Below are 23,707 nucleotides of genomic sequence, written 5' to 3'. Positions count from 1 at the left end.
TGTGGTTTGGTGGGCATGGTGTGGCTTGGTGGGCATGGCTTGGTGAGCATGGCAGGGGAAGGATATTGCAAAATCTCCATTCTCACCCCACTCTGGGGCCAGCCAGAGGTGGTATTTGCTGGTTCTCTGAACTACTCAAAATTTCTGCTACTGGTTCTCCAGAACCTGCTGAATTTCCCCCCTGACCCTCTTCCTTATCCATTCCTTTTTGTTCTGCATCTCGGCTTTAAACATCTGCATGAAAGGCAAATGTAGTGCAGATTTTATGTGAGGTGTAGGGTCAATTAGCTCTTCAAGACACTGGAACCCCGTGAGGTGATGATGATCCCCTAGGATTGGCATTTTTTTAAAAACTGGAATAATTATGCAATCATCCATAAAAATCTCCAGAGGATTTCCCCCACCGTCTCCAAATCCACACTGATAAAGTATCAGGAATGCATGCTAAGTACAAAAATTTATAATTTGAAAGCCCGAGAGCCAAACCCACTAATTCATTTGGCTCAGAACAGAAGGAACATTTTGAGTTTCAGAAGAAAAAAAAGGGGATAGTTGTAATGGTGGTAAAAGAGTTACAATTCCCTAAGTTTCAACAAGTAGACCTGGTAGGTACTTTGGGTGATCAATAATATTTCCCCCAGGAATATGGCAGGAAGGGAGCTAATATTATCAATATTTCCATTAAAGCCTTGGGAATTTAGCTCTAATCAGGCAACATGCCTTTCCTTTCAAATACTGGTTAGTCCTCACTTAACGGCTGTACTTGGGACATGTAATGATGGCTATAGTAACAACAATAGTAATTGGCACCCATTGCTATGGTTAAGTGACTTCCATATGGTTATTACGTGCAATGCCATGTGGTCTCCATTGATTTCCTGCTGGCTTCCCCATTGATTTGTGTGTAATTGTGAGCACATTGCGAAGACCAGAACTTAAAGGACCAGTCACTAGTCCCACTTATTCGGTGCTGTTGTAACTTGACACGATCACTGAAAGAGTCATTAAGTGAGGACTACTTCTAGCAGGAAGGTTCCTAGTAGCGGGGAGAGTTTACAATAATAATAATACTTCCCAGGGACTTTGGAGAGATGTTCCTTGAGAAAAGGATTCCCACAAATTTCTTCATTTCAATATTCTAATTGCAGTTATACCTCCCGAGGTTCTTCTACCCAATCACTGTCTGGGGAGGAGATGCTGGTTGGGTGAACCTACAGGTGTGAGTGGGGGTTTCCCAGGAGAGTCCAAGACCACCTAGATGTTGCTGGATTGCACCTCCCCGCAATTCTAACCTATGGCCATGTTGGTTAGACTGCTGGGAGTTGTAGTTCAGAGGTATTTGTGAAAGGGTCAGAGGTCGCCCATGCACCTAGCAAGTGTTATATAAGCACTTGTTACACAGGAGCTGTCAAGATCTTTTGCCCATGTTGGATCAGATGTTGGAGTAGAGTTGATCAGAGCCAAAAGGGAACTGCCAGTCGCTTATCCCAAAATATCCAGTGGTCTTTTCTGTTGATACATTCTCATAATCTTCTGGCATCTCCATAGTCTCATAGGCCTTGCTGGTGCTTAACTCCTTGAAAAATGTAGAACAAAACCAGAGGAAAGTCTTTGAGTTCAAACGACTTAATAAAAATAGTTAAACTTTATGTTTTAAGGGCTTTAGACTATCTGGAGGGGTCCGCAGGAGGGAATGATGGCAAATTATGACATATTGCCACGACATATACCATAAGACTTGGACCCCATATATGAAAGGACAAGATTTGCATCATGATATTGTGGCATGATGCAAATTTGTCCTCATTTTTGTATCATTCCTGTTTGTACCAGACTCCTGTGGAAGAGGGACTACCCAACATTTATTCTTGGAGTAAATATAATTACCGTACAACTTAGCTGTAAAAACTAATAGTTTCAAACCATCGTTTGTGACAATGCTAGGATTGGTCCATGAAGTAAATGCCAAAACACAACAAATGATTGGGGCCACACGTTGTCACATTAACAAATCTCTCTAGACTGTTGGCATACTTTTGATTTAATTTTTAAGTTTTTGCAAAAGTCATTTTGTGCACCATCCTGCTTAAGAGCACCGTGTTATTGTTCTCAGATTATGTATTGATATAATAGACTCCATAAGTATCCTTCAAAACTGGCAACATTAAGATGTGTGAACCTTCATTCCCCACATTTATTTATTCCCTTTGTCATAGTTGTGGCCTAGAGGGGGAGCTCTCGCCTCACAATCAGGAGGCTGTGGGTTCCATCTTAGGTCCAGGCAGATATTTCTCTCTCTGGGCACACCAAGAATATATCTGCCGAACAAAACTCTGCATTGGCAACAGGAAGGGAATCTGGCCATTAAAACACTCTGCTAGCATCATTTGCCCAGACTCCACCCCGCAAGGGATTATGGGGTCGTTCAAACGATGGTGATAATTTAAGAACTGCCCGTCTCCCTCTCTCACAAGTTAGCAAAATTCTGGGAGTTGAAACCTGCACATCTTCATGTTCCCAAATTTGAAAAACACGGATCTACATGAAGAAAAAGGATGGGAACCGCCGGATCAATTCAGCAAGAGTTGGCAACTTGAATCCCTGCAGATGTTGCTGAACTACAACTCATGTCATCTTTCATCGTTGACTATGCTTTCTTGGGGTTCTGGGAACTGAAAGTCCCCATATCTGGGTACCATTGGGTCAACTTAACAGGTGTGGATGGGGACTTCCCAGGAGAATCCATGACCACCTAGATGTTGTTGGGTTGAACTTCCCTGCAACTCTAACCTATGGCTGTGTTGGTTGGGCTTCTGGGAGTTGTAGTTCAGGGATATTTGTAAGTGGGTCTACGGTCCCTCATGCACCTAGCAAGTGTTATGTAAGCCCTTGTTTCACAGGAGAAGGCTGCTATTCTCAGTTGCCCCAAGATTGCTTCATACATTATCAGCAGCTTGGCTTCCTGGAACATTGGGTTTGTTGCACATGTTGAGTTGCTCCTCCTCATTCTCTTTAGATGGCTTTATTGTGTTAAGGTAAATCATTTCTTCTTCGTTGCCATGTATCCGGGGGGTTTCCTCTTGCTCTTCCTCTGGCTCCCCTTCTTTCTTCTCCTTTTTCCGACTGGCCAAAGAAACATCATAAAAATAAAAGAAGGAAATAATCACAGGGGAATAAGATAAATGACAACGAAGGGAAAACATCTAGCCAAGTAGGGCAGGTAAAACACACCTGAGAGGATCAGTAGCAAAAGTACAGGTGGAAAGGACAGTGAAAAAGATGGATAAGTGCTTGGAAAACCATATTCAAATTTGAAAGCACAAGCTAGATAAATCAAAAGTAACTATGGGTTGGTTTGATTGAGGCCATTTCGCCGTTAGAGACTTAGAGCATTTTGTAACAAAGCAGCCTATCCGAGTTGGGAGACATCCTAGAGATGTGGAGACTCTAGAAAGAGTGCAGAGAAGAGCAACAAAGATGATGAGGAGACTGGAGGCTAAAACATATGAGGAACGGTTGCAGGAATTGGGTATGTCTAGTTTAATGAAAACAAGGACTAGAGGAGACATGATAGCAGTGTTCCAATATCTCAGGGGCTGCCACAAAGAAGAGGGAGTCAAACTATTCTCCAAAGCACCTTGAGGGCAGGACAAGAAGCAATGGGTGGAAACTAATCAAGGAGAGAAGCAACTTAGAATAGCAATAACAGTAGCAGTTAGACTTATAGACCACTTCATAGGGCTTTCAGCCCTCTCTAAGCGGTTTACAGAGTCAGCATATTGCCCCCAACAATCTGGGTCCTTAGAACTAAGGAGAAATTTCCTTGAAGGTCTTCTAATCCAGTGTTTTTCAACCACTGTGCCGCGGCACACTAGTGTGCCGTGACATAGTGTAAGGTGTGCCGTGGGAAAAACACCCGCCTATATTGAATATAGGCACAGAGTTAAAATTTTTTAACATTTTCTAATTGTGGTGTGCCTCGTGATTTTTTTCATGAAAAAAGTGTGCCTTTGCACAAAAAAGGTTGAAAAACACTGTTCTAATCCAACCCCCTGCTTAGGCAGGAAACCCTACACCACTTCAGACAAAAGGTTATCCAACATCTTCTTAAAAACCTCCAGTGTTGGAGCAGCCACAACTTCTGGAGGCAAATCGTTCCACTGATTAATTGTTCTGACTGTTAGGAAATTTCTCCTTAGTTCTAGGTTGGCTTTCTCCTTGACTGCAATCTTTGTAGCATCACCCAGTCCTGGGGAGTCATGTCCGGGCGAGGCAAATTATAAAAGCAGCTCTGAGCTCTGTCATTTCTGTACATGGGACATGACATCACGCAGAGTCACGCAGGGGGAATTCCCTGGAGAAAGCACGTACGTTTGGAAGAGGTAAAAGGAAACTAGGCCATCAAAGAATATAGTGGCTGGACACCATCAAAGCTGACACCAGTCAGAGCATAGAACGACTCGAAGAAGTAATGCATGATCGTAAGACGTGGAAAGACCTGGCCCATGGAATCACCAAGAGTCGGACACAACTGAACGGATAATGTCATCATCACCATGAAAGGTGATTTTTTTCAGGAGGCAACTGGACTGTCTTGGTTTTTTTTTCTTTTTGAAGACGTTTCTCTTCTTATCCAAGAAGCTTCTTCAGCTCCGACAGGATAGTGAGGGATGGAAGGATTTATATTAAGACGAGAAGCAAAACGTCTTCAAAAAGAAGAAAAATAAGAGAGTCCAGCTGTCTCCTGAAAAAGCACCTCTGGGACAACCATGACCTAGATGACTTGAGGATCTCTGCCGACTACCACCGTGAATGGAGAGTGGTTTGCTTTAAAATAGTGTGAAGCTACAGGATGACCCTACTTTTGCCATTCTGATGAAAGCATCGGCTGCTGTGGAAAGCACTGGCCCAGCTTTGACTGAAGGGCCATAAAGCCTGCTCCTTGACTGTTATTTCGGTACAATGATGTTTGGATAATGCTAGTGAGGACACCCCTTCTGCGCTGCAGGACTGTAGTTGGGTCCGACTGATTTTGGGGGAGAAAAAGCCCTGAGTTTGGTTGTTGGGGATTGCCACATTCCCAAGACTAGCTTACTTCGACTGTAGAAGCTGCTTGGGAGAGCAGTGCAACGTCTCTACCAGTGGTGGGTTCCTGCCAGTTCTAAGCGCTTCTATAGAAGAGGTTCCACAAATCTACAGTGCCGTTTAGAACCGGTTCCAGCTCCCTCTCCCCGCCCGTCCGCACATCATCAAGATGAAGAGTGAGAGGAGGAATTCTGGGAGTTGAAGTCCACAAGTCTTAAAGCTGTCAGGTTTGAACACCCCTGGGGGTTTTTTTTCTAAAGGGTTTGGGGTGCAAGGGTCTTGTAACTTGACAGTTTTAAGACTTGCGTGCTTCAAATGCCAGAGTTTCTGAGCCAACATTTTGGTTGCTAAGCAAGAGTGTTGTTAAGTGAGTTTCACCACATTTTACAAGTTGGCCACCCCCACCCAGTCACATGACTGCCAAGCCGCTCCCACTCAGTCACATGGCCGGCAAGCCACTCCTACAAAGCAGGCCACACCTACAGAAGAGATTCTAAAAAAATTTGAAACCCATCACTGGTCTCCACTAACAAGAATTGGCCCAGTTGCTGTGATTCAACCTTCAGACCACTTTAGCCCGAAGGTCTGAGAATCTTCATCGAGAGATATGGCTGATCCTTTATGCTTCTTACCTGCTTGCTGTCACCTTGTAAACCAACAGTCCCAGCAAGGTGAAGAGGGCGAGCCCTGCAACTGCTCCCCCAAATCCGATGAGCAAAAGGGTGAGGTTCCCTGCAAAAAAAGAGAGAGACACTGGCAAGGAAGTGGTCAAAACAGGCAGTGTGAGTCAGACGTACCTTAGGGGGTCTCCAGCCTTGGCAATTTTAAGCCTGGAGGACTTCAATTCCAGAATTCCCCAGCCAGTTTGTTGAAGTTGAAGTCCTCCAGGCTTAAAGTTGCCAAGGTTGGAGACCCTTGTCTTAAACAACCAGAAAGGATGTTTGTAATTTTTTTCCACCATTAGTCAGTGCCTATCTATGCTGCAGTGGGTTGGCCTGAAGACTTGCTGGTAGAGCCACCAACAACACCATCACCATGTGGCATCCTTGAATGCCTGTGCAGATCCTCTAGCCTAGTATTTCTCAACCTTGGCAACTTTAAGACATGTGGTTTTCAACTCCCAGAAATGCTAGGTAGGGAATTCTGGGAGTTGAAGTCTTAAAAGTTATCACGGTTGAGAAACAATGCTCTGTCCTTGTGAAGCCAATTATGAGTATTTTCCAAGGCAGCATTACAAATAGGAGAGGAAGAGAGAGAGAGAGAGGGAGGGAGGGAGGGAGGGAGGGAGGGAGGGAGAGAGAGAGAGAGAGAGAGAGAGAAGAAGAAGAAGAAGAAGAAGAAGAAGAAGAAGAAGAAGAAGAAGAAGAAGAAGAAGAAGAAAAGATATTCCTTGATAACAAACTTCTTCATTTCAATATTCAAATTGTAGTTATAAGAAGAGGAGGAGGAGGAGGAGGAGATATTCCTTGATAAAAAAGATTCCCACAAACTTCATCTTAATGTTCAAATTGTAGTTATACCTTCTGAGGTCTTCTACCCAATCACTATCTGGGGAGGAGATGCTGGTTGGGAGAAGGAGAGAGAGAGAGAGAGAGAGGAGAGAGGAGAGAGGAGAGAGGAGAGAGGAGAGGAGAAGAAGAAGAAGAAGAAGAAGAAGAAGAAGAAGAAGAAGAAGAAGAAGAAGAAGAAGAAGAAGAAGAAGAGATATTCCTTGATAAAATAGATTATCACAAACTTCTTCATTTCAATATTCAAATTGTAGTTATAACTTCTGAGGTCTTCTACCCAATCACTATCTGGGGAGGAGATGCTGGTTGGGAGAAGGAGAGAGAGAAAAGGAGAGGAAGAGAGAGAGAAGGAGAGAGAGGGGGAGAGAGAGAAGGAGAGAGAGAGAAGGAGAGGAAGAGAGAGAGGGGGGAGGGAAAGAGAGGAAGAGAGAGGGAGAGAGAGGGAGAGCTTGAAGCTGCTCCTAGTCCATCATCTTAACCACTATGCTACTCAGGCTGGTCCCTTATATGTCCATATAGTTTTCTTTGGAACAGTAGGGAAACTGTTGCCCATTGCTTTCTAGTCCATCTCTACATCTCCACAGATATCTCTGGTTTAATCTTCCTTAGCCTTACCTGCCTTGATGGTGGGCAAGGTGATGTAGCTTTCCCCATGCTGATTGGTGGCCTTGCAAGTTATCTGGGTAAAGTTAGATCCGAGCACCCTCAGGATGCCAACAATGGTTTGTTCCCAAGAGTTCAAGACTGCTTGCACTTCGGAGCTATTGAATTCTCCAGGAATGGTCAGGTTTAGAAGATTCCATTCAATCCTCGGAGGGGGGTTTCCCTCTGCCACACAGTAACAGGTGATAATCTCTTCGGTTCTTGAGATAGTACAGTTGCTTTCAGGCCAAATCACTGGCTTGTCTTTAAAAAAAAAATACACACAAGGATTTGTTGCAAAGAAAGGAGAAAGCATCATGCTAGGCTGGTGTCACTTGGATTTGAGCCATAGCTCCATATCTCCAAGTTGTCCTGTTGTGGTGATGTTCCTCAAATTGCCCTATAGAGAGCGCTCATGGGCACAGCAAAAAAACACCACGGAATAGGCATAAAGAAGAAAATTTGCAGCCCAAACTTGATTAAGGATTGTTAAAAATATTTCACAACCTTTTTTGTAGCAGTTGTTAAGTGAGCATTGTGGCCGTTAAGTGAAAGCTGTGGTCATTAAAAGCAAGCTCATGGTTTGCTATGGGGCACTTTTGCCAAAAACTGGAAGTAAACTGTCATAAAACGCAGTCAGGTGGCTATAGGAGATGACCAGGCAGAGCCCGCAGGAGGAGTCAAATGTGCCATCAGTCACGAGTTCCTGCGTGCCTACAAGAAATCCTTGAATGCCTTTCTTATCTCCCGCTAATTTCCTTTGACTGTTAGTAGTTCAGATTCATGTAGAGAGCTTAAGACTGCAATAGATCTTTACAGTCATTTGAACTGCCTGAATCTCCTGATTTTCCCGGCGCTTGACAATGGCTGCAGGAATCTGATCCTGCAAATGACTTCCAAGGCAACCTGGTTGCTGAGCGCTTGAAGTGTGGTCTTGTGATAATGAAATTTGGAACCCAAAAGTCCCCCCCCCCAGATAAGTCCACCATAACTTGGAACGGTCTATAAGCTACCAGTTGTAAGTCAAGGACTACCTCTAGGCAATATTCTGCCGTGGCATGTTTACATCATGGGTTGAGCTTGCAAAGTTTTTATGCTGAACATATTGAGCATTCATTAATCATGGGTGCAAAATTGACTTGTGATGGCGAACCTACAGGTGGCACAAGAAATTGCTGGCATGGCAGCCCTCAGCTCAGGTGCTGGCCAGCTGATTTTCAGTCTTCCAGAGGGCCAGAGAAGGCTGTTTTCACCCTTCCCAGGCTTCAGGAGTCTGGGGAGGGCAAAAAATGGCTCAACGGTCCAACTGGAAGTTTGGGAACGAACTTCCGGTTGGGTCATTTTTCACCTTCTCCAGGTTCCGGAGGCTTTCCTGAAGCCTGGGGAGGGGAAAAAGACAGCGCAATGGGCAAACCGGAAGTTTAGTTTAGCCATCACTGAAATAGACTGTCAATTAAAAATGTGTCTGGAAATACACTATATTGCCAAAATATTTGCTTACAACTGCTTCCGATTATGTGGATGGGTGAGCGAATACTTCTGGCAATATAGTTGTAGCTTGTCAGCCTGTGAAACGCTTTTCCTGTGAAATCCTCAGCATCTTTACCCATTATAGCATTTCTCTCATGTGTATTCCAGACTGCGTTAGGCATTTACTGGTTTTTTTTTTACTGCATATTAAAGGTTAAACGTGACATTAATTTGATTGGGAGTCTACCCCTCTCCAACATGGTGAAATATGCCCTTAATTCTACTCTTTTTTACAAAAAGCCACATTGCCTCTTGCCACAGTAGGTGGCAGCACCATGCTGATTTTGGCTATTCTCAAAAAAAAAAGAAAAGAAAGGTAAGCAGATTTAGATCTAGTTAGCTTAAAAATGCAGCCTATCTTAGCATTGCTGCTTTAGCAGAGTAAGGAAGATACTCAGAGATGATTCACACGCTGGTCAGTATTCCTTTGCATTTCTACCATCGGGCAGAAGACATCAAAGTATAGCCAGCCGAACAAATAGGTTTTAAAGATAGTTTCTATCCTTGGGCTGTCAAACTTTTAAATACAACCAGAATCACTCCACGCACATGCTAGTTTTTTCTTTCTTTTTTCCCCTTTCCACTATAATTTTGCACCAGTGAGGCTAAAACCAATTTCGTTGTATTTAAGTACCACGACAATAAAGATTATACTTATCCTTACTTATGAGCATCAGTATCTGTAGGGTGTGGAGCAGAGGTGGGTTCCTACCAGTTCGCACCAGTTTGGTAGGACTGGTTCGTCAAATCTATTGAACTGGTTAGAAGAGGTTCTACCAGAAAGCAGGCCACACCTACAGAAGAGGGTCCAAAAAATTTTGAAACCCACCACTGACACACACACACACACACACAGAGTGAGAGAGAGAGAGAGAGAGAGAGAGAGAGAGAGAGAGAGAGAGAGAGAGAGAGAGAGAGAGAGAGAGAGAGATACTCACACAGAGAGAGAAAGAGAAAAGGAAGAAAGAAAAAAAGAAAAAAGAAAAAGTGAGAGAGAGATGAAAGAAAAAAAGGAAAAAAGGACAAAGAGACAAAAGGAAGGAGAGAGAGAGAGAAAGAGAGAGAGAGAGAGAGAGATACTCACACAGAGAGAGGAAGAAAGAAAAAAAGAAAAAAAGAAAAAGTGAGAGAGAGATGAAAGGAAAAAAGGAAAAAAGGACAGAGAGACAAAAGGAAGGAGAGAGAGAGAGAAAGAGAGAGAGAGAGAGAGAGAGAGATACTCACACAGAGAGAGGAAGAAAGAAAAAAAGAAAAAAAGAAAAAGTGAGAGAGAGATGAAAGAAAAAAAGGAAAAAGGGACAGAGAGACAAAAGGAAGGAGAGAGAGAGAGAGAGAGAGAGAGAGAGAGAGAGAGAACACATGGCTGGCAAGCCACTCCCACCAGGTCACATGTCTGGCAAGCCACTCCCACAAAGGAGGCCACACCCACAGAGTAGGTTTGAAAATTTTTTGAAACCCACCACTGATGTGTGTGGGGGAGAACAAGAGGCCAGACTACGCAAATATGTGCCTGTTACAACTACTAAGGGAAGAAGAGCAGCAGACAGGAAGAAAAAGGAATGAAATGGTTCCTGTTCAAGTCAAACATCTATATAGAGAAGTGTTTAATGGAGCTTAGAACCGTGATGGCGCATCTATGGCTTGCCCTGTCTGCGGGCAAGCGAGCTGTCACCCAGCCCAGCCCGGCCTCCGAAGAGGCTAGACGAGAAACACAAAAGCCCTGAAAAGAGAAAACATGAAATTGTCCTCTCACACTCCACACTTAGGTAAGCAGGTGGCGAGTCCTCCCCCATGCCAACATCATTTTCTGCCGCGCAATGGTAGGGCTCCAAGTCTCTCTGGATGTCCTTCAGCTTCACCTCGGGACCACTCCCTGCTACCTTCAGGGGTGCCTTTTGTGGCCCGAAGAACCAGTGGTAGCTGATGGGTGGTGGGTTTCCGCGGCTCTCACATCTGAGAGTCACCTCGTCTCCTTCTTTCAGCCTTCGATTCCCAATGATCAAGATGGTCGCATTTTTGGGAGGATCTGAGAGAGAGAAAATCAGAAGGGAAGGAGGTTTGTACAGGCTGGGCTCATCGCACCTCCAAACGTGGCCATCTTCTTCCCCTCTTTCCCTGCCCCCAGATCAAAAATAGTATTCAATGTTTGGTTTGGTTTGGTTTATTGGATTTATATGCCGCCCTTCTCCCAAGGACTCAGGGAGGCGTACAACATTAAAAAAAACACATATTACAAAAGTTAAAAAATAAATAAATAGAATATCCAAAACAAACCCAATTAAGATTAACAATAACATTAAAAAAATTCAATTAAAATTAACAATAATCAATAATTTGTTTTGTTTTGTTCAGACCAGGCTGGCTTGCTGGAAAATCCAACTTTTTAGGGCGCGTTGGAAGGACCGGAGGTCGGGGATTATACGAAGCTCTGGGGGCAGCTCATTCCAGAGGGAAGGCGCTCCCACAGAGAAGGCTCTCCCCCTGGGGGTCGCTAGCTGATACTGTCTGGCCGACGGCACCCGATAGCACCACCACAAAGCAGGCCACACCTACAGAAGAGGTTCTAAAAAAAATTGAAACCCACCAGTGGACGTCCATCTAAAAAGCTACACCCAACAACCACGTAATATCGCACCAGAACAGTCCAGAGAACGCAGAGAAGTTCCATGACTGAGGATGGGCTCCAGCAGGAGTCCAACAGCTTGGAAGATCTCTTGGCCTAAATTGGATCCTGCATTTTAAAAAAAAACCTCCAAGCAAGATGTCAGAGGAAGACTCTTCTCTCCCTCATTCAGTCAACATGAGGAGCCAACCCGCTTGAAAGGTCAGAAACAAAGGAACAGGGTTGGTGGGGTTTCCCCCACCCTTAGCTGTTACAATGCAATAAGCTGTTACAATGTTAACATGAGAGGCAGTTTCTGTAAGCAGGGCGATAAAGATTAGGCTAGAAACAACACCAGAATGTTTCCTTCCTGCCTTCCTTACAGGATTAGCCCTGTAAAGTGGAAAAAAAACAAGATGAGATTTCTTCCAACAACCGGTTCTCCGAACTGCTTAGAAAGTTAACAAGCGGTTCTCCCGAATAGGTGCGAACTGGCTGGATCCCACCACTGCTTCCCAAGACAAACTTAACAGAGTTGAGACTTTGACTGAGAATCTCCTAACAGATGTTAGACCCAATCAACAGCATTGGCAGAGGCAACACTAATGTTCCAGACTCCAAACTCTTGAATTCCCCTACAGCTTCCAAGCTTCTGGAAAATACATACATTGATACATATCACAGGCATTTCAGAATAAAACAGAGCAGATCAGATGACATTTCCAAGGCTGAGCTGGGACACTTACACTGAATATTCAGGTTGATCCCACTGTAAATCTGTTGCTTGTTTGGAAATGTTGCAGTGCATCGCAAATGTCTGCCATGGTCTTCGTGGGAAGGGATGTAGTTAAAAGTCGATTCCGTCCGCCAGGATCCACCTGTCAAATATTCTTGGATTGTGACAGCCTTGTTTTTGCCTAGGTTCCAGGTGAGGATCGGTGGAGACAAAGGACAGGTGTGCAAGACTGAACAAGACACTTGGGTGGGATCGCCTTCGGTCACTAGTCCCAGATCACTCAACTCCAGCTGGTTAGGGACATCTGAGATGGCACCAAAAGAGAACCAAATGAGTAGGATGAGTGGAGACACTTACCATTCAGCCAGGATTACTACAGATGGTCCTTGACTTAGGACCACTTGTTTAGCCACTGTTCAAAGTTACAACGACGCTGAAAAAAAAGTGACTTATACCCCAGTCTTCACCTTTTGATCTTGCAGGTCACCTTTTCAGGTGCAACTCATCTAACAATCACCCCCGCTTAGCAACAGATGATGTAATCCTACTTTAAAGAAATGAGATTTCTTCCAACAACCGGTTCTCCGAACTGCTTAGAAAGTTAACAACCGGTTCTCCCGAATAGGAGCGAACTGGCTGAATCCCACCACTGTGTAGAAGGGTATTACAATGCAGAGCAAGGCTTGCCCATCATTGCTAGGGTTGTAGTTTTTGAATGCTTTTCAAAAACAGCTCATTATATAGCAAATTGCAACAGCCACCGACAAAATGACCAAGGCAAAGAACAAATGCAATTGGAACACAGGTGAAACTTCTGCAAAAGTCTCTCTGGCCACAGCCTCTCCCTGTTCTTCAAATGAATAGGAGCAAAATCCAGCTATTTATGCAACATCCCAAAAAGAAAAATATTTCCATCCTCAGAGGAGATCTTGACCCAAAGATACACTAACCTGTTACGTCTACCTTGACAGTGACATCATAAAAGGGATGATTGACCAAGTCAGGGTTGATCCAAACGTAATATTTCATGGCATCCTCCATCTCTACTGGATTGATGCTGAGAGTACAGTTGCCCTTTTGCAGATTTCCCACCACTTCCGTTCGTCCCTGGTAGGCTGGAAGGACATCGATTAGCGTTTTGCTGTTGTAGATTTTAGGGTAGTTCCAGAAATGATACTGGTACCAAGCCACACTGATGTCCTGAGAATCCCATGAATCTGGGACGGTGAAGGAACACGGGATGACCACACAGGATCCTTTTAAGGCTTGGATGGAGTTGGGCAGGATGGAACTCCAGGCTGCAGAGATAGGGCTGTCAAAGAGAACTGGAGAAAAGTTGGGGAGGGGAGGATAAAAAAAAGGAGAGGGATTCCACCTGGAGCTCAGATACCCCATGGCCCTTGAAGAACAGCCCTCATCATCTGAAGGGAACTAATTGTGATGTATCTTAGTTCTTCTGATTCTAGACAAGTTGGGGAAGTTGGGATGCATAGTAAAGGAAGCATCCTGCTAGAACAGATCAAACATCTGTCTACTCCACCATTTGGTGGACACAATAGTCAATGTTTCTGGAATCCTTCAAGCAGGACCTAAACATGATGGCCACTTATGTTCCCCAGCAGCCCCATCAAGAAGACCACTTTGTCCTGATGCTTTATTACATAACTTACCTAGGAGAAACGTCAGAGGGAGATATTCGTTGGACGGTTTCATGTTGCAAAGTCTCTTTGACGGTTGCAACCTGGAGATTGCCCCAAGGGTGGGGAATGGCAACTCCTTGTCCCGGTCTTCTCTGTCATGCGCAATCGAACTCCCCAATGAGAAAAATGGATTGGATGAGAAAAAAAGTTGAAAAGCTGAAGGAGATGAATCAGAAACCAAAATTGAGACCTTAGTAGAAGATTGTTTTAAATATTGATGATGGCCAAATACTGAGAACAAAATTCCGTGCATTCTTGAAAGACATTGCAGATGAAAAAGAAAATTCGGTTGTCTGAAAGTTGTAGAACCATGTAAGGCTTGAACCACCAACAGAAGGACTAACTCTCCACAAAGGGAGGGCGGAGTTGGGTGAATAAGCTTTGTCTGTTGGGTTTCTGCCACATCAAGAATGTTGAAAGCCTCCATCATCTCTGCCATTAAAAAAAAGCACTAATATATGTTGCTTAAACATATATTAGTGTTGAAACACCATCGAGCTTCTAATCTGATGAAAGTGGGAGAAAGGATTCTTGCAAGAAATGGCAAGAGACTACCCCATCCCTCTTCTCTAACCCAACCCAACTCAACAAAGCTTCTTTGATGGAAAGCAAAAGTGATCAAGGAATCTCTTGACCAGGCAATGAAAAATGCTGGGACAAATTTTTACCTTCACTAACTTCTCTCTGATATTCCACTGTTGATGTCCTCCTAGGACCAACGAAATGGAGGGATTATTAACTTGAGACATGATTATTCTCACAATGATCACCCATCCCAGCACTTGTTCTCTTGCTTTTGATGGCCACTTAAACTGCCCTGAGATATTTGGCCACTAAAGATCACATTTAAGGTGATACTCTCTCCCTTCCATTGCTAAGGTGCAAAGGGATCACCACACCTTCTGAACCAAAGGATGTGATGGTGACTCATTAGGAGGACAGCATGTTTTTAAAGGCCATTTCCTCCCCTGTGCATGAAATGTGGACTATGGTCAATAGTTGTGGTTTCCTGATGAGTAATGCTTCTTTATCCTTTAGCTAAGGCTGCTAGATGAGTGATGAGTAGTCTAACCTGGGGGTGAAAAACGGCAGACTTGGACTTGAGAAGGGAGCAATGAACTGTTAAGGGAGGAGGAAAGATCAGCTGGTCTGGGGAAAGGGAAAGAGTGAGAAAGAAACTCAAAATAACCCCACTGTTAGGCCTACAGCGGTTCCTTTAAGAATCTTTAGCTTGCCACACTCTCTCTTCTAGCTTCATCTTTAGTATGCGGATTCATTAAGGGGGGAATAGCAAGGGGTAGAATGTGTTGTTTTCAAAATAAAATATTCCTTCCTAGAAGCTCAAGATTATTCTTTGTCTCCGCACCTTGGCACCTGACCGGAACCAGCTGGGTGGAGATGCCAGCGTGGAAAGAGAAGATTGGACCATGTGATGGATTTGTGGGTGTGGGGACAAGATCATGAACTTTTAATTGGTTGGAGTCCCAGGAAGCTCTGCGGAATTGGGATTCCATAGTACGATGCCAAAACGTCTGTTTTATTAAATTGGAACTTTAAGGATAGCTCTGCCTTGGACTCTGATTTAATTCTGCGTGATATTTGGGACACCCACACTGCAGCTGTGCATGGTTTGCCAATTGCACAGTGGCAGATCGGACAGCACTCCAGAGGGTTAAACGTCATTGCCCAGAGGATCATTGGTTGCCTTCTCCCCTCCTCGGAAGAGCTTTATCGCTCCCTTAAAAATGTTCAAAGCATTCTTAAAAATCCATCTCATCCTGAGCACCCTTTTTTTTAAACTATTACCATATGGCAGACGGTACAGGATCATAAAAACAAGAACAAGTAGGCTGAAAAACAGCATATAACCCAGAATGGTAACTATAATGAATTCTACTGTAAAGTACAATATTAATATCAGCCACCAGCTTTCAGCCTGCACTGGAGGGATAACATTTCTCTCTGCTGTTGAGACTCATGTGACTTTTCATCTCACCTAGCCTGAGGATCTTGACCTGATGTGTCATTTCAGTACCTCTTTTGACCAGCCCTATTTAAAACAAGGGGACCAAAATATCATCCCGCATAAATTATGGCCACCAAAAATGGGTTGCAAACATCCAGATGACCACGACATAACCCACAAATTTTGACTGACATTTTTTTTTTCTTTTGAAGGGCATTGGTCATTGTGTTGGCTTCATTTGTTTGCTCAGGGTCTCGATGCTGGTTTGATGTGCTAGTTTGGTGGGAAAAAGTTGGTTGGTGGCAAAATTCAATTCCTGGTGCTAATTTTAAGCAGGGCATTTGGCCAAAGGCCTTTTCCCTCTCTGAAAAACAAGCAAAGAAACATCATCAGCAGCAACAGTTTGGCTTCCGAATGCGACACATTTCAAAAGCATGTGAAATTTTGTTTCAGCTCCAGGCTCTGGACACAATTGTCAATTTGCTAATGATCATTGTGCATGGAAATTGCTTGCAGCACAAAAGCTGGACCTTTGCTTTCCCATCTCTCTCTCTCTCTCTCTCTCTCTCTCTCTCTCTCTCTCTCTCTCTCTCTCTCTCTCTCTCTCTCTCTCCCTCTCTCTCCCTCTCTCTCTCTCTCCTTCTGTCTCTGTCTCTCTGCCTCTTCCTCTCTCTCACTGTCTCTCTGCCTCTCTCTCTTTCTCTCTCTGTTTCTGTCTCTGTCTGTCTGTCTGTCTCTGTCTCTGTCTCTCTGCCCCCCGCTCTCTGCTTCTGCCTCTCTCTCTGTCTCTCTCTGCCTCTCTCTCACACACACTGTCTCTCTGCCTCTCCCTCTCCCTCTCTCTCTCTCTGTTTCGGTCTCTGTCTCTGTCTCTCTTCCTCTCTCTCTCTCTCTGCTTCTGCCTCTCTCTGTGTCTCTCTCTGTCTCTCTCTCCTTCTCTCTCTGCCTCTCTCTCTCTCTGCTTCTGCCTCTCTCTCTGTCTCTCTGTCTCTCTCTCCTTCTGTATCTGCCTCTCTGCCTCTCTCTCTCTCTGCTTCTGCCTCTCTCTGTCTCTCTCTGTCTCTCTCTCTCTCTCCTTCTGTCTCTGTCTCTCTGCCTCTCTCTCACACACGCTGTCTCTCTGCCTCTCTCTCTCTCTCTGTTTCTGTCTCTGTCTCTGTCTCTCTGCCTCTCTCTCTCTGTTTCTCCCTCTCTCTCTCTGTCTCTCTCTGTCTCTCTCTCCTTCTGTCTCTGCCTCTCTGCCTCTCTCTCACACACACTGTCTCTCTGCCTCTCTCTCTCTCTGCTTCTGCCTCTCTCTCTGTCTCTGTCTCTCTCGTCTGTCTCTCTCTCTCTCTCTCTCTCTCTGATGATGCCTAACCATTATCTAATTATCTGTTGAAGTCTGTGTCTGAACAGAAAGGGCAGTGCGGGGGAGGGCCCCACCTCATTAGTTCATTTCTCAATGTGCCCACATAAAGCACAGCTGGTGCTCACTCTTCTATAGGCTCTCCATCCCTATTTTTCTGTCAGTTGATCACTTCAGCCAAGGTAACAGAAGTTTTTTCATTGCTTTAAGGTTCGATATGAGTTGTTTGCCTTCAACTCAAGTGTGGATCCTTTGAATCCAGCCACTATGGTTTGTAAACTCAAGAATCCAACCACTGTGATTTATCAATAAACTTATCATTTTATGATATGTCAATCATTCCCTCAACGCTGTCAAACCATCCACTAAGGCTGCATTACTATTACTATTAATCTCCTCATCATTCCTATCACCCATCTCCTCCCATTTATGACTGTATGACTGAAACTGCGTTGCTTGTATCTTTACAATTTATATTGATTGTTTCCTAGTATGATTTGATTGTTTATTTGTACCCTGTGATTATCATTCAGTGTTGTACCTTATGATTTGTGACCAATGTATCTTTTCTTTTATGTACACTGAGAGCTTCTGCACCAAAGACAAATTCCTTGTGTGACCAATCACACTTGGCCAATAAATTATTCTATTCTATTCTATTCTATTCTATTCTATTCTATTCTATTCTACTCTACTCTACTCTACTCTACTCTACTCTACTCTACTCTACTTTACTACTCTACTACTCTACTCTACTCTACTTTACACTACACATGCTAATGCTAATGCTAATACTATATTATACTATACTGTATAGTTAAACGAGCCATGAAAAAACTGCAAATTTCTACTAAGTCTGGAGACCTTGGAAAGGACTGGAACAACTCGTAATCTCCAGAATTTGTCAAGATTTTACATACATGCTAAAGAAAATGGATTCTGAGGCTGCTCCCAGCCTGTACAGAATATTTTGACCATATGAAATGCCTCCAGTGACACTTAGGCCAAACCTATAACCTTGCTACCATGTTTCCCCGGAAATAAGACAGGATCTTATTTTATTTTGACCCCCCAAAATAAGCACTTGGCCTTATTTTTGGGGAGGTCTTATGATTTTTGAGGTTCATGAGGCAGCAAGCGTGGTCACCTCATGGTTGCTGCTGTGTTGCAATATTTTGGGGGGGGGTTATTTTCAGGGGAGGGCTTATTTTAGCACATGAGCTCAAAAGCCCGATTGGGCTTATTATCCGGGGAGGTCTTATTTTCGGGAAAACAAGGTACTAACAGCCGTTTTCTTTCTAAGGTTCAGAAGGTATCGTGGTTGATATGGTTGATAGAGATTAGCCTTGCATTTAAGTTCATATTTTTGTTAAATATAGTACCAGAAAAAATTATTATAAGGTGAATTTGTATTTCATGTTGCATGTTTTGGGGGCAGCAAGAATTATATTTGTACAGCATTGGGGAAATGAGGAAACACCGAGAGAAAAAGATGTAATTAAAAAGATATTAGATTGCGCAGAAATGGATAGACTGACATTAAGGATAAAAGAAGCGGAAGATATGGAGTTCGTTCAAATATGGGATTTCTTTTATAAATTGTTGGGTAACCGAGGTAGAAATTAGGAACTGGGAAAACATTATTATATAAGCAATTGACCCAGACAACACACTGTTCACAAAGCACTGGTGTATGTTAAATGAAAATGCACAAATAAACTATTTAAAAAAACTCAAAGGAAAATGTTTCCAGTGGAACTCCACGCCTGAGGCCAGAGATTATTCCAGGAGTATCCCCACCCCGATAAAATCCTATGTATATTTTCTTGGGTTTGGGGTTTTTGTGCACAAGGTTATTGCTTTGGGAAATACATTGTGGTTCTCAACCACTTGCAAATCAGAAAAACCTCTTCTCTAATGGGCTTTCTCTTAAGGGGGTTTTTCAAAATTATTGCAGGTGCACAGGCAGATAAAACATCGACTGACTGATCTCTTAAAACTATTTAATGTGCCATCTAATATCAGGAATAAAAAAGTTTCTAGCACATTAGCCCAACAGAGTGACTGACTCACCACCACCAGCTTTCAATATCTATCTATCTATCTATCTATCTATCTATCTATCTATCTATCTATCTATCTATCTATCTATCTATCTATCTATCTATCGATAGAGATAGAGATAGAGATAGAGATAGAGATAGAGATAGAGATAGAGATAGAGATAGAGATATATAGATATATAGATATATAGATATATAGATATATAGATATATAGATATATAGATATATAGATATATAGATATATAGATATATAGATATATAGATATATAGATATATAGATATATAGATATATAGTGTCACAACCCCTGGTAAGCCCCAATTGTGGGAGGAAGCTAACGGCTCCCATTATCTGTCAATTGGCTCGTCACAAGAGTCCATCACGACAAAACCCAATATTTTTACTGTTGCCTTTGTTACACATTTTGTGTTATATTTGTGCTGATAAATAAATAAAGGGAGACTAGTATAGATCTATTTCAAGCTATTTAGCTCTCATCAGCTAGCCATACCCTTACTGGGATTCGAACCTGTGCTATATATATAAAATTCAGAATTTGGTTGGGATCTGTTATCCCTGGGAATGTTGTCCCAAAGTTGCTTTTCTCAAGAGGCAACTGGACTATCTGGCTTCCCCCCCCCCCTTTGGAGATGTTTCGCCTCTCATCCAGGAAGCTTCTTCATTTCTGACTGGATGGTGGGGAATGGAAGGATCCAGTCCGAACTGAAGAAGCTTCTTGGAGGAGAAGTGAAACCTCTTTTTAAAAAATCCAAAAAGTTCAGTTGCCTCTTGAAAAAAGCACCTCCAGGAAAACCTCGGACCGGAATGACTGACAATCTGCATAGAATCCTGGATGGTCCCCTTATCTGTGGAAGACTGCCAGGGATCCACCTAAAGGGAGGGGGGGGACAGGATTCCTTCCCAGCTGTCTAAAACTGATGGAGCAGCAAAGCAGATATACTTTCTAGAATCTATTAACTTCAGGTTGTATACCATGAGAACGTGGTAGAGTCCTTCTCTCTGCTGGAGCCCTGCAGTCGGTTCAGATTTGCAGGTATGGCTCCGTGCCCCAATTAGCGGAGAGATGCCTTCTGCTGAAGTAGGATGGAGGGCAATTCATAGGAGGGGGGGGGCATGAGCCCAACCTTCTTTCCTCCCCCCTCCCAATTCCCCTTTCAGCTATGAGTGAACTAACAATAGTTCTTCCTCCCCCCCCCCTCTCCGGCTTCCCATCTTGGTTCCGTTCTTAAATGCCTCTCCCTACTCCCAGATTCCCCCTCCCCGTCCCCGAGCTGTCCCAGAGGGGCTCACCTGTCACAAGGCGGGGGGACCCCAGCCGCTCCCCCCCATCAGCACCTGCGCCGGGACCAGCGGCTTCTTCATGCTCTATTTCTTCTGCTCTCTGACAGCCTGTTTACCGCTCCATCCCGCCCCCCTCGCTCTCCCCCCCCCCGCGTCCTCTCCCCGCGCTTGTCAACTATAAATAATCCTCTCTCTCGCGCGCGCCCAGGACCTTGCCAAGTTTTTTGCTGAGCTGCCGTTCTCCGCTTCAGCATCCCAGCCCAGCTACCTCTTGTCCGCTACCTGCTGCTTCGGAATTGCAAGCCAAGTTGAAAAGCAACATCCCTGCCTTCTTGCTTTTGTTTCTCGAAGGGCCTGTGTTGTTTATTTATGTATTTATCACGTTTATGTGGCCGCCCCCATCTCACAAAAAGCGACTCTGGGTGGCATTCCTACTGTTCTTAGGAGAGCTTTCGAATCTCGATCCTGCAACGTGGGATTTGATCTGTTCCATCCTAGATCTATTAGTGGGAGAGATGATAGAGGATGATGAGAGGAGGAGGAGGAAAAGAAGAAGAAGAAAAGAAGGAGGCGGAGGAGGAAGATAATGATAAAGAAGGAGGAGGAGGAAGAAGATGATGATAAAGAGGAGGAGGAAGAGGAAGAAAAAGGAGGAGGAGGAGGAGGAGGAAAAGAAGAAGAAAAGAAGAAAGAAGAAGAAGAAGGAGAAGGAGGAGGAGGAGGAGGAGGAGGAGAAGAAGAAGAAGAAGAAGAAGAAGAACTAGAAGAAGGAGGAGGAGGAGGAGGAGGAGGAGAAAAAGAAAAGAAGAAGAAAAGAAGAAAAAAGAAAAAGAAAAAGAAAAAGAACTAGAAGGAGGAGGAGGAGGAGAAAAAGAAAAGAAGAAGAAGAAGAAGAAGGAGGAGGAGGAGGAGGAGGAGGAGGAGGAGGAAGAAGAAGAAGAAGAAGAAAAAGAAGAAGATAATGATAAAGAAGGAGGAGGAGGAAGAAGATGATGATAAAGAAGAGGAGGAGGAGGAAGAGGAAGAAAAAGGAGGAGGAGGAGGAAGAAGAAAAAGGAGGAAGAGGAAGAGGAAGAAGATGATGATAGAGAAGGAGGAGGAGGAGGAGGAAGATGATAACAAAGGAGGAGGAGGAAGAGGAGAATTGATAGAGGACAAGACAGATAGACAGATAATAGAGATAATGGGTGAAGAGAGTGTGTGTGAGAGAGGATAAATATTCTATCTGTGTCCATCTGCCTATCTATATTTGCAATCCCAAAATTTAGGGAGGTTCTTACCTTATTCTTGAGAATTTCTTTTTGTGATATTTCCAAGTTTCTTCTGTTGTAGGAGATGGCAAAGGGGAGAGATCCTTCTAGGATTGTTTCCAAGGATTCCTGGCTGGCAACATGGAAGAAGACCTTCTCTTCAGATCTAATGGAAGATTGGGAAGTCAAGGAGACTTGACTGGAGGGAGGGTGGGTCATAGAGTAAAAGGCAGGACATTTGCACACTTTTCTTAACTATTCCACACCACTCCTAAGTGCAAGAACAACCCCCCACCCCTGCTACCCACAATGATTTCTCCAAACCCCTTCCCAGCAAGCAAATTCACCATACTGAAAGAACATTGCTTCATTTACTCTCCCCCTCCCCTTTCTCTTTTGTTCATTTTTTTCAATTCACTTTTTTTTCATTTTGGACTGCTGAGCTTGCAAGCATTGCTTTTTTTGAATCGATGCCAACTGGGCTCAAGATTTTATTCCTCAAGCCAAGTAGAGCCAAACCCAATCTCTGCTATGCTCATCTGGGAGCAGATTCCCCCCTTATTCCCCCATGAGTTACATCATATGACTTTAAATTCCCATTAATGTCAGTGGGGTTAAGATGAATCACAGACACACACCCATTGAAATCAATAGGATTTTACCAGGCCTTCCTGTGACTGTTAGAAGAAAGTGGCTGAATTCACGCAACAGATTTCTCCAGTAACAAAATGTGTGCCTCTGTTTGCCTAAAATGCTCAGCTGATTTGGTTTTAACCATCATTCCTTTCTCATAACTTCCTTCATCACATCACCTATAGACTCCTAGGTTTGTTTATCATCAAATGCTTTGATGATATGGGTTGATTTAAGACTCAACATGTACTCAACGTGTAGTCCTCAATGGAACTGCAACTCTATGGAGGGAAGTATGTAGTGGAGTACACCAAGGCTCTGCTTTAGGCCCAGTACTATTCAACATCTTCATCAATGACTTGGACATTTGCAGATGACACCAAACTGATAGGAATAGCCAACATTCCAGAAGATAGACTCAAGATACAGAAGGATCTTGACAGACTTGAACATTGGGCATTATCTAACAAAATGAAATTCAATGATGAAAAGAGTCAGGTTCTACATTTAGGCAAGAAAAACAAAATGCACAGGTACAGTATAGGTGGTACCTTGCTAAACCCAAGTAACTGTGAGCGGGATCTTGGAGTCCTAGTGGGCAACCATTTCAATATGAGCCAGCAGTGTGCAGCAGCTGCCAAAAAAGCCAACATAGTTCTAGGCTGCATAAACAGAGGGATAGAATCAAGATCACATGAAGGGTTAATACCACTTTATAATGCCTTGGTAAGGCCACACTTGGAATACTGCATCCAGTTTTGGTCGCCATGATGTAGAAAAGATGTGGAGACTCTAGAAAGAGTGCAGAGAAGAGCAACGAAGATGATTAGGGGACTGGAGGCTAAAACATATGAAGAAAGGTTGCAGGAACTGGGGATGACTTGTTTAATGAAAAGAAGGACCAGGGGAGACATGATAGCAGTGTTCCAATATCTCAGGGGCTGCCACAAAGAAGAGGGAGTCAAATTATTCTCCAAAGCACCTGAGGGCAGGACAAGAAGCAATGGGTGGAAACTAGTGAAGGAGAGAAGCAACTTAGAACTGAGGAGAAATTTCCTGACAGTTAGAACAATTAATCAGTGGAACAAATTGCCTCCAGAAGTTGTGAATGCCCCAACACTGGAAGTCTTTAAGAAGATGTCGGATAGCCGTTTGTCTGAAGTGGTGTAGGGTTTCCTGCCTAGGCAAGGGGTTGGACTAGAAGCCCTCCAAGGTCCCTTCCAACTCTGCTATTCTATTCTATTCTATTCTATTCTAAGAAGCAGGTCAATTGTGTGAAAAAGAACTAAAGTGTAACATTGGGAATTCTTGAAGTCCACAGATCTTGAAGTTGCCAAGCTTGA

General features: G+C 43.7%; 1 protein-coding gene across 4 annotated transcripts; it reads right to left on the bottom strand.

Annotated features, from left to right (window-relative positions):
• Positions 1-444: 444 nt before the first annotated feature.
• LOC106538109 (myelin-associated glycoprotein) lies at positions 445-20,591 on the bottom strand. 4 transcript variants are annotated; one of them, XM_087728443.1, is made up of 9 exons: positions 20,491-20,591; positions 13,774-13,959; positions 13,054-13,428; positions 12,114-12,407; positions 10,519-10,791; positions 7,209-7,499; positions 5,718-5,817; positions 2,943-3,123; positions 445-1,576 (listed from the first exon to the last, which is right to left on the bottom strand). In XM_087728443.1, exons 2-9 carry the CDS (start codon positions 13,814-13,816, stop codon positions 1,433-1,435), a joined length of 1,701 nt encoding a protein of 566 aa, XP_087584569.1. In that variant the 5' UTR covers positions 13,817-13,959; positions 20,491-20,591; the 3' UTR covers positions 445-1,432. The 4 variants fall into 4 exon arrangements, with proteins under 4 accessions (XP_087584569.1, XP_087584567.1, XP_087584568.1 ...); XM_087728441.1 differs by lacking the exon at positions 20,491-20,591 and having other exon boundaries at positions 10,528-10,791; positions 13,774-15,565; XM_087728442.1 differs by lacking the exon at positions 20,491-20,591 and having other exon boundaries at positions 13,054-13,401; positions 13,774-15,563.
• Positions 20,592-23,707: the final 3,116 nt, after the last annotated feature.

This window comes from Thamnophis sirtalis, unplaced genomic scaffold, assembly GCF_051295495.1.
Source record: "Thamnophis sirtalis isolate CommonGarterSnake01/CBP01778 unplaced genomic scaffold, rThaSir2_p1.2 scaffold_13, whole genome shotgun sequence".
Lineage (NCBI taxonomy): Eukaryota > Metazoa > Chordata > Lepidosauria > Squamata > Natricidae > Thamnophis > Thamnophis sirtalis.
Note: the sequence above shows the minus strand (reverse complement) of the source record. Positions and strands in the feature narration are given on the sequence as shown.

Excerpts from the sequence above, each read along its gene's own strand:
- LOC106538109 (XM_087728440.1), bottom strand. The coding sequence starts at position 14,242 with ATGGCAGAGATGATGGAGGCTTTCAACATTCTTGATGTGGCAGAAACC. Across the intron at positions 7,500-10,518 it reads TGCTTACCTAAGTGTGGAGT|ACAAGCCAGTGATTTGGCCT; the intron begins GTGAGAGGACAA and ends TTTTTTTTAAAG. Across the intron at positions 5,818-7,208 it reads CTTGCCCACCATCAAGGCAG|GGAACCTCACCCTTTTGCTC; the intron begins GTAAGGCTAAGG and ends CTTTTTTTGCAG.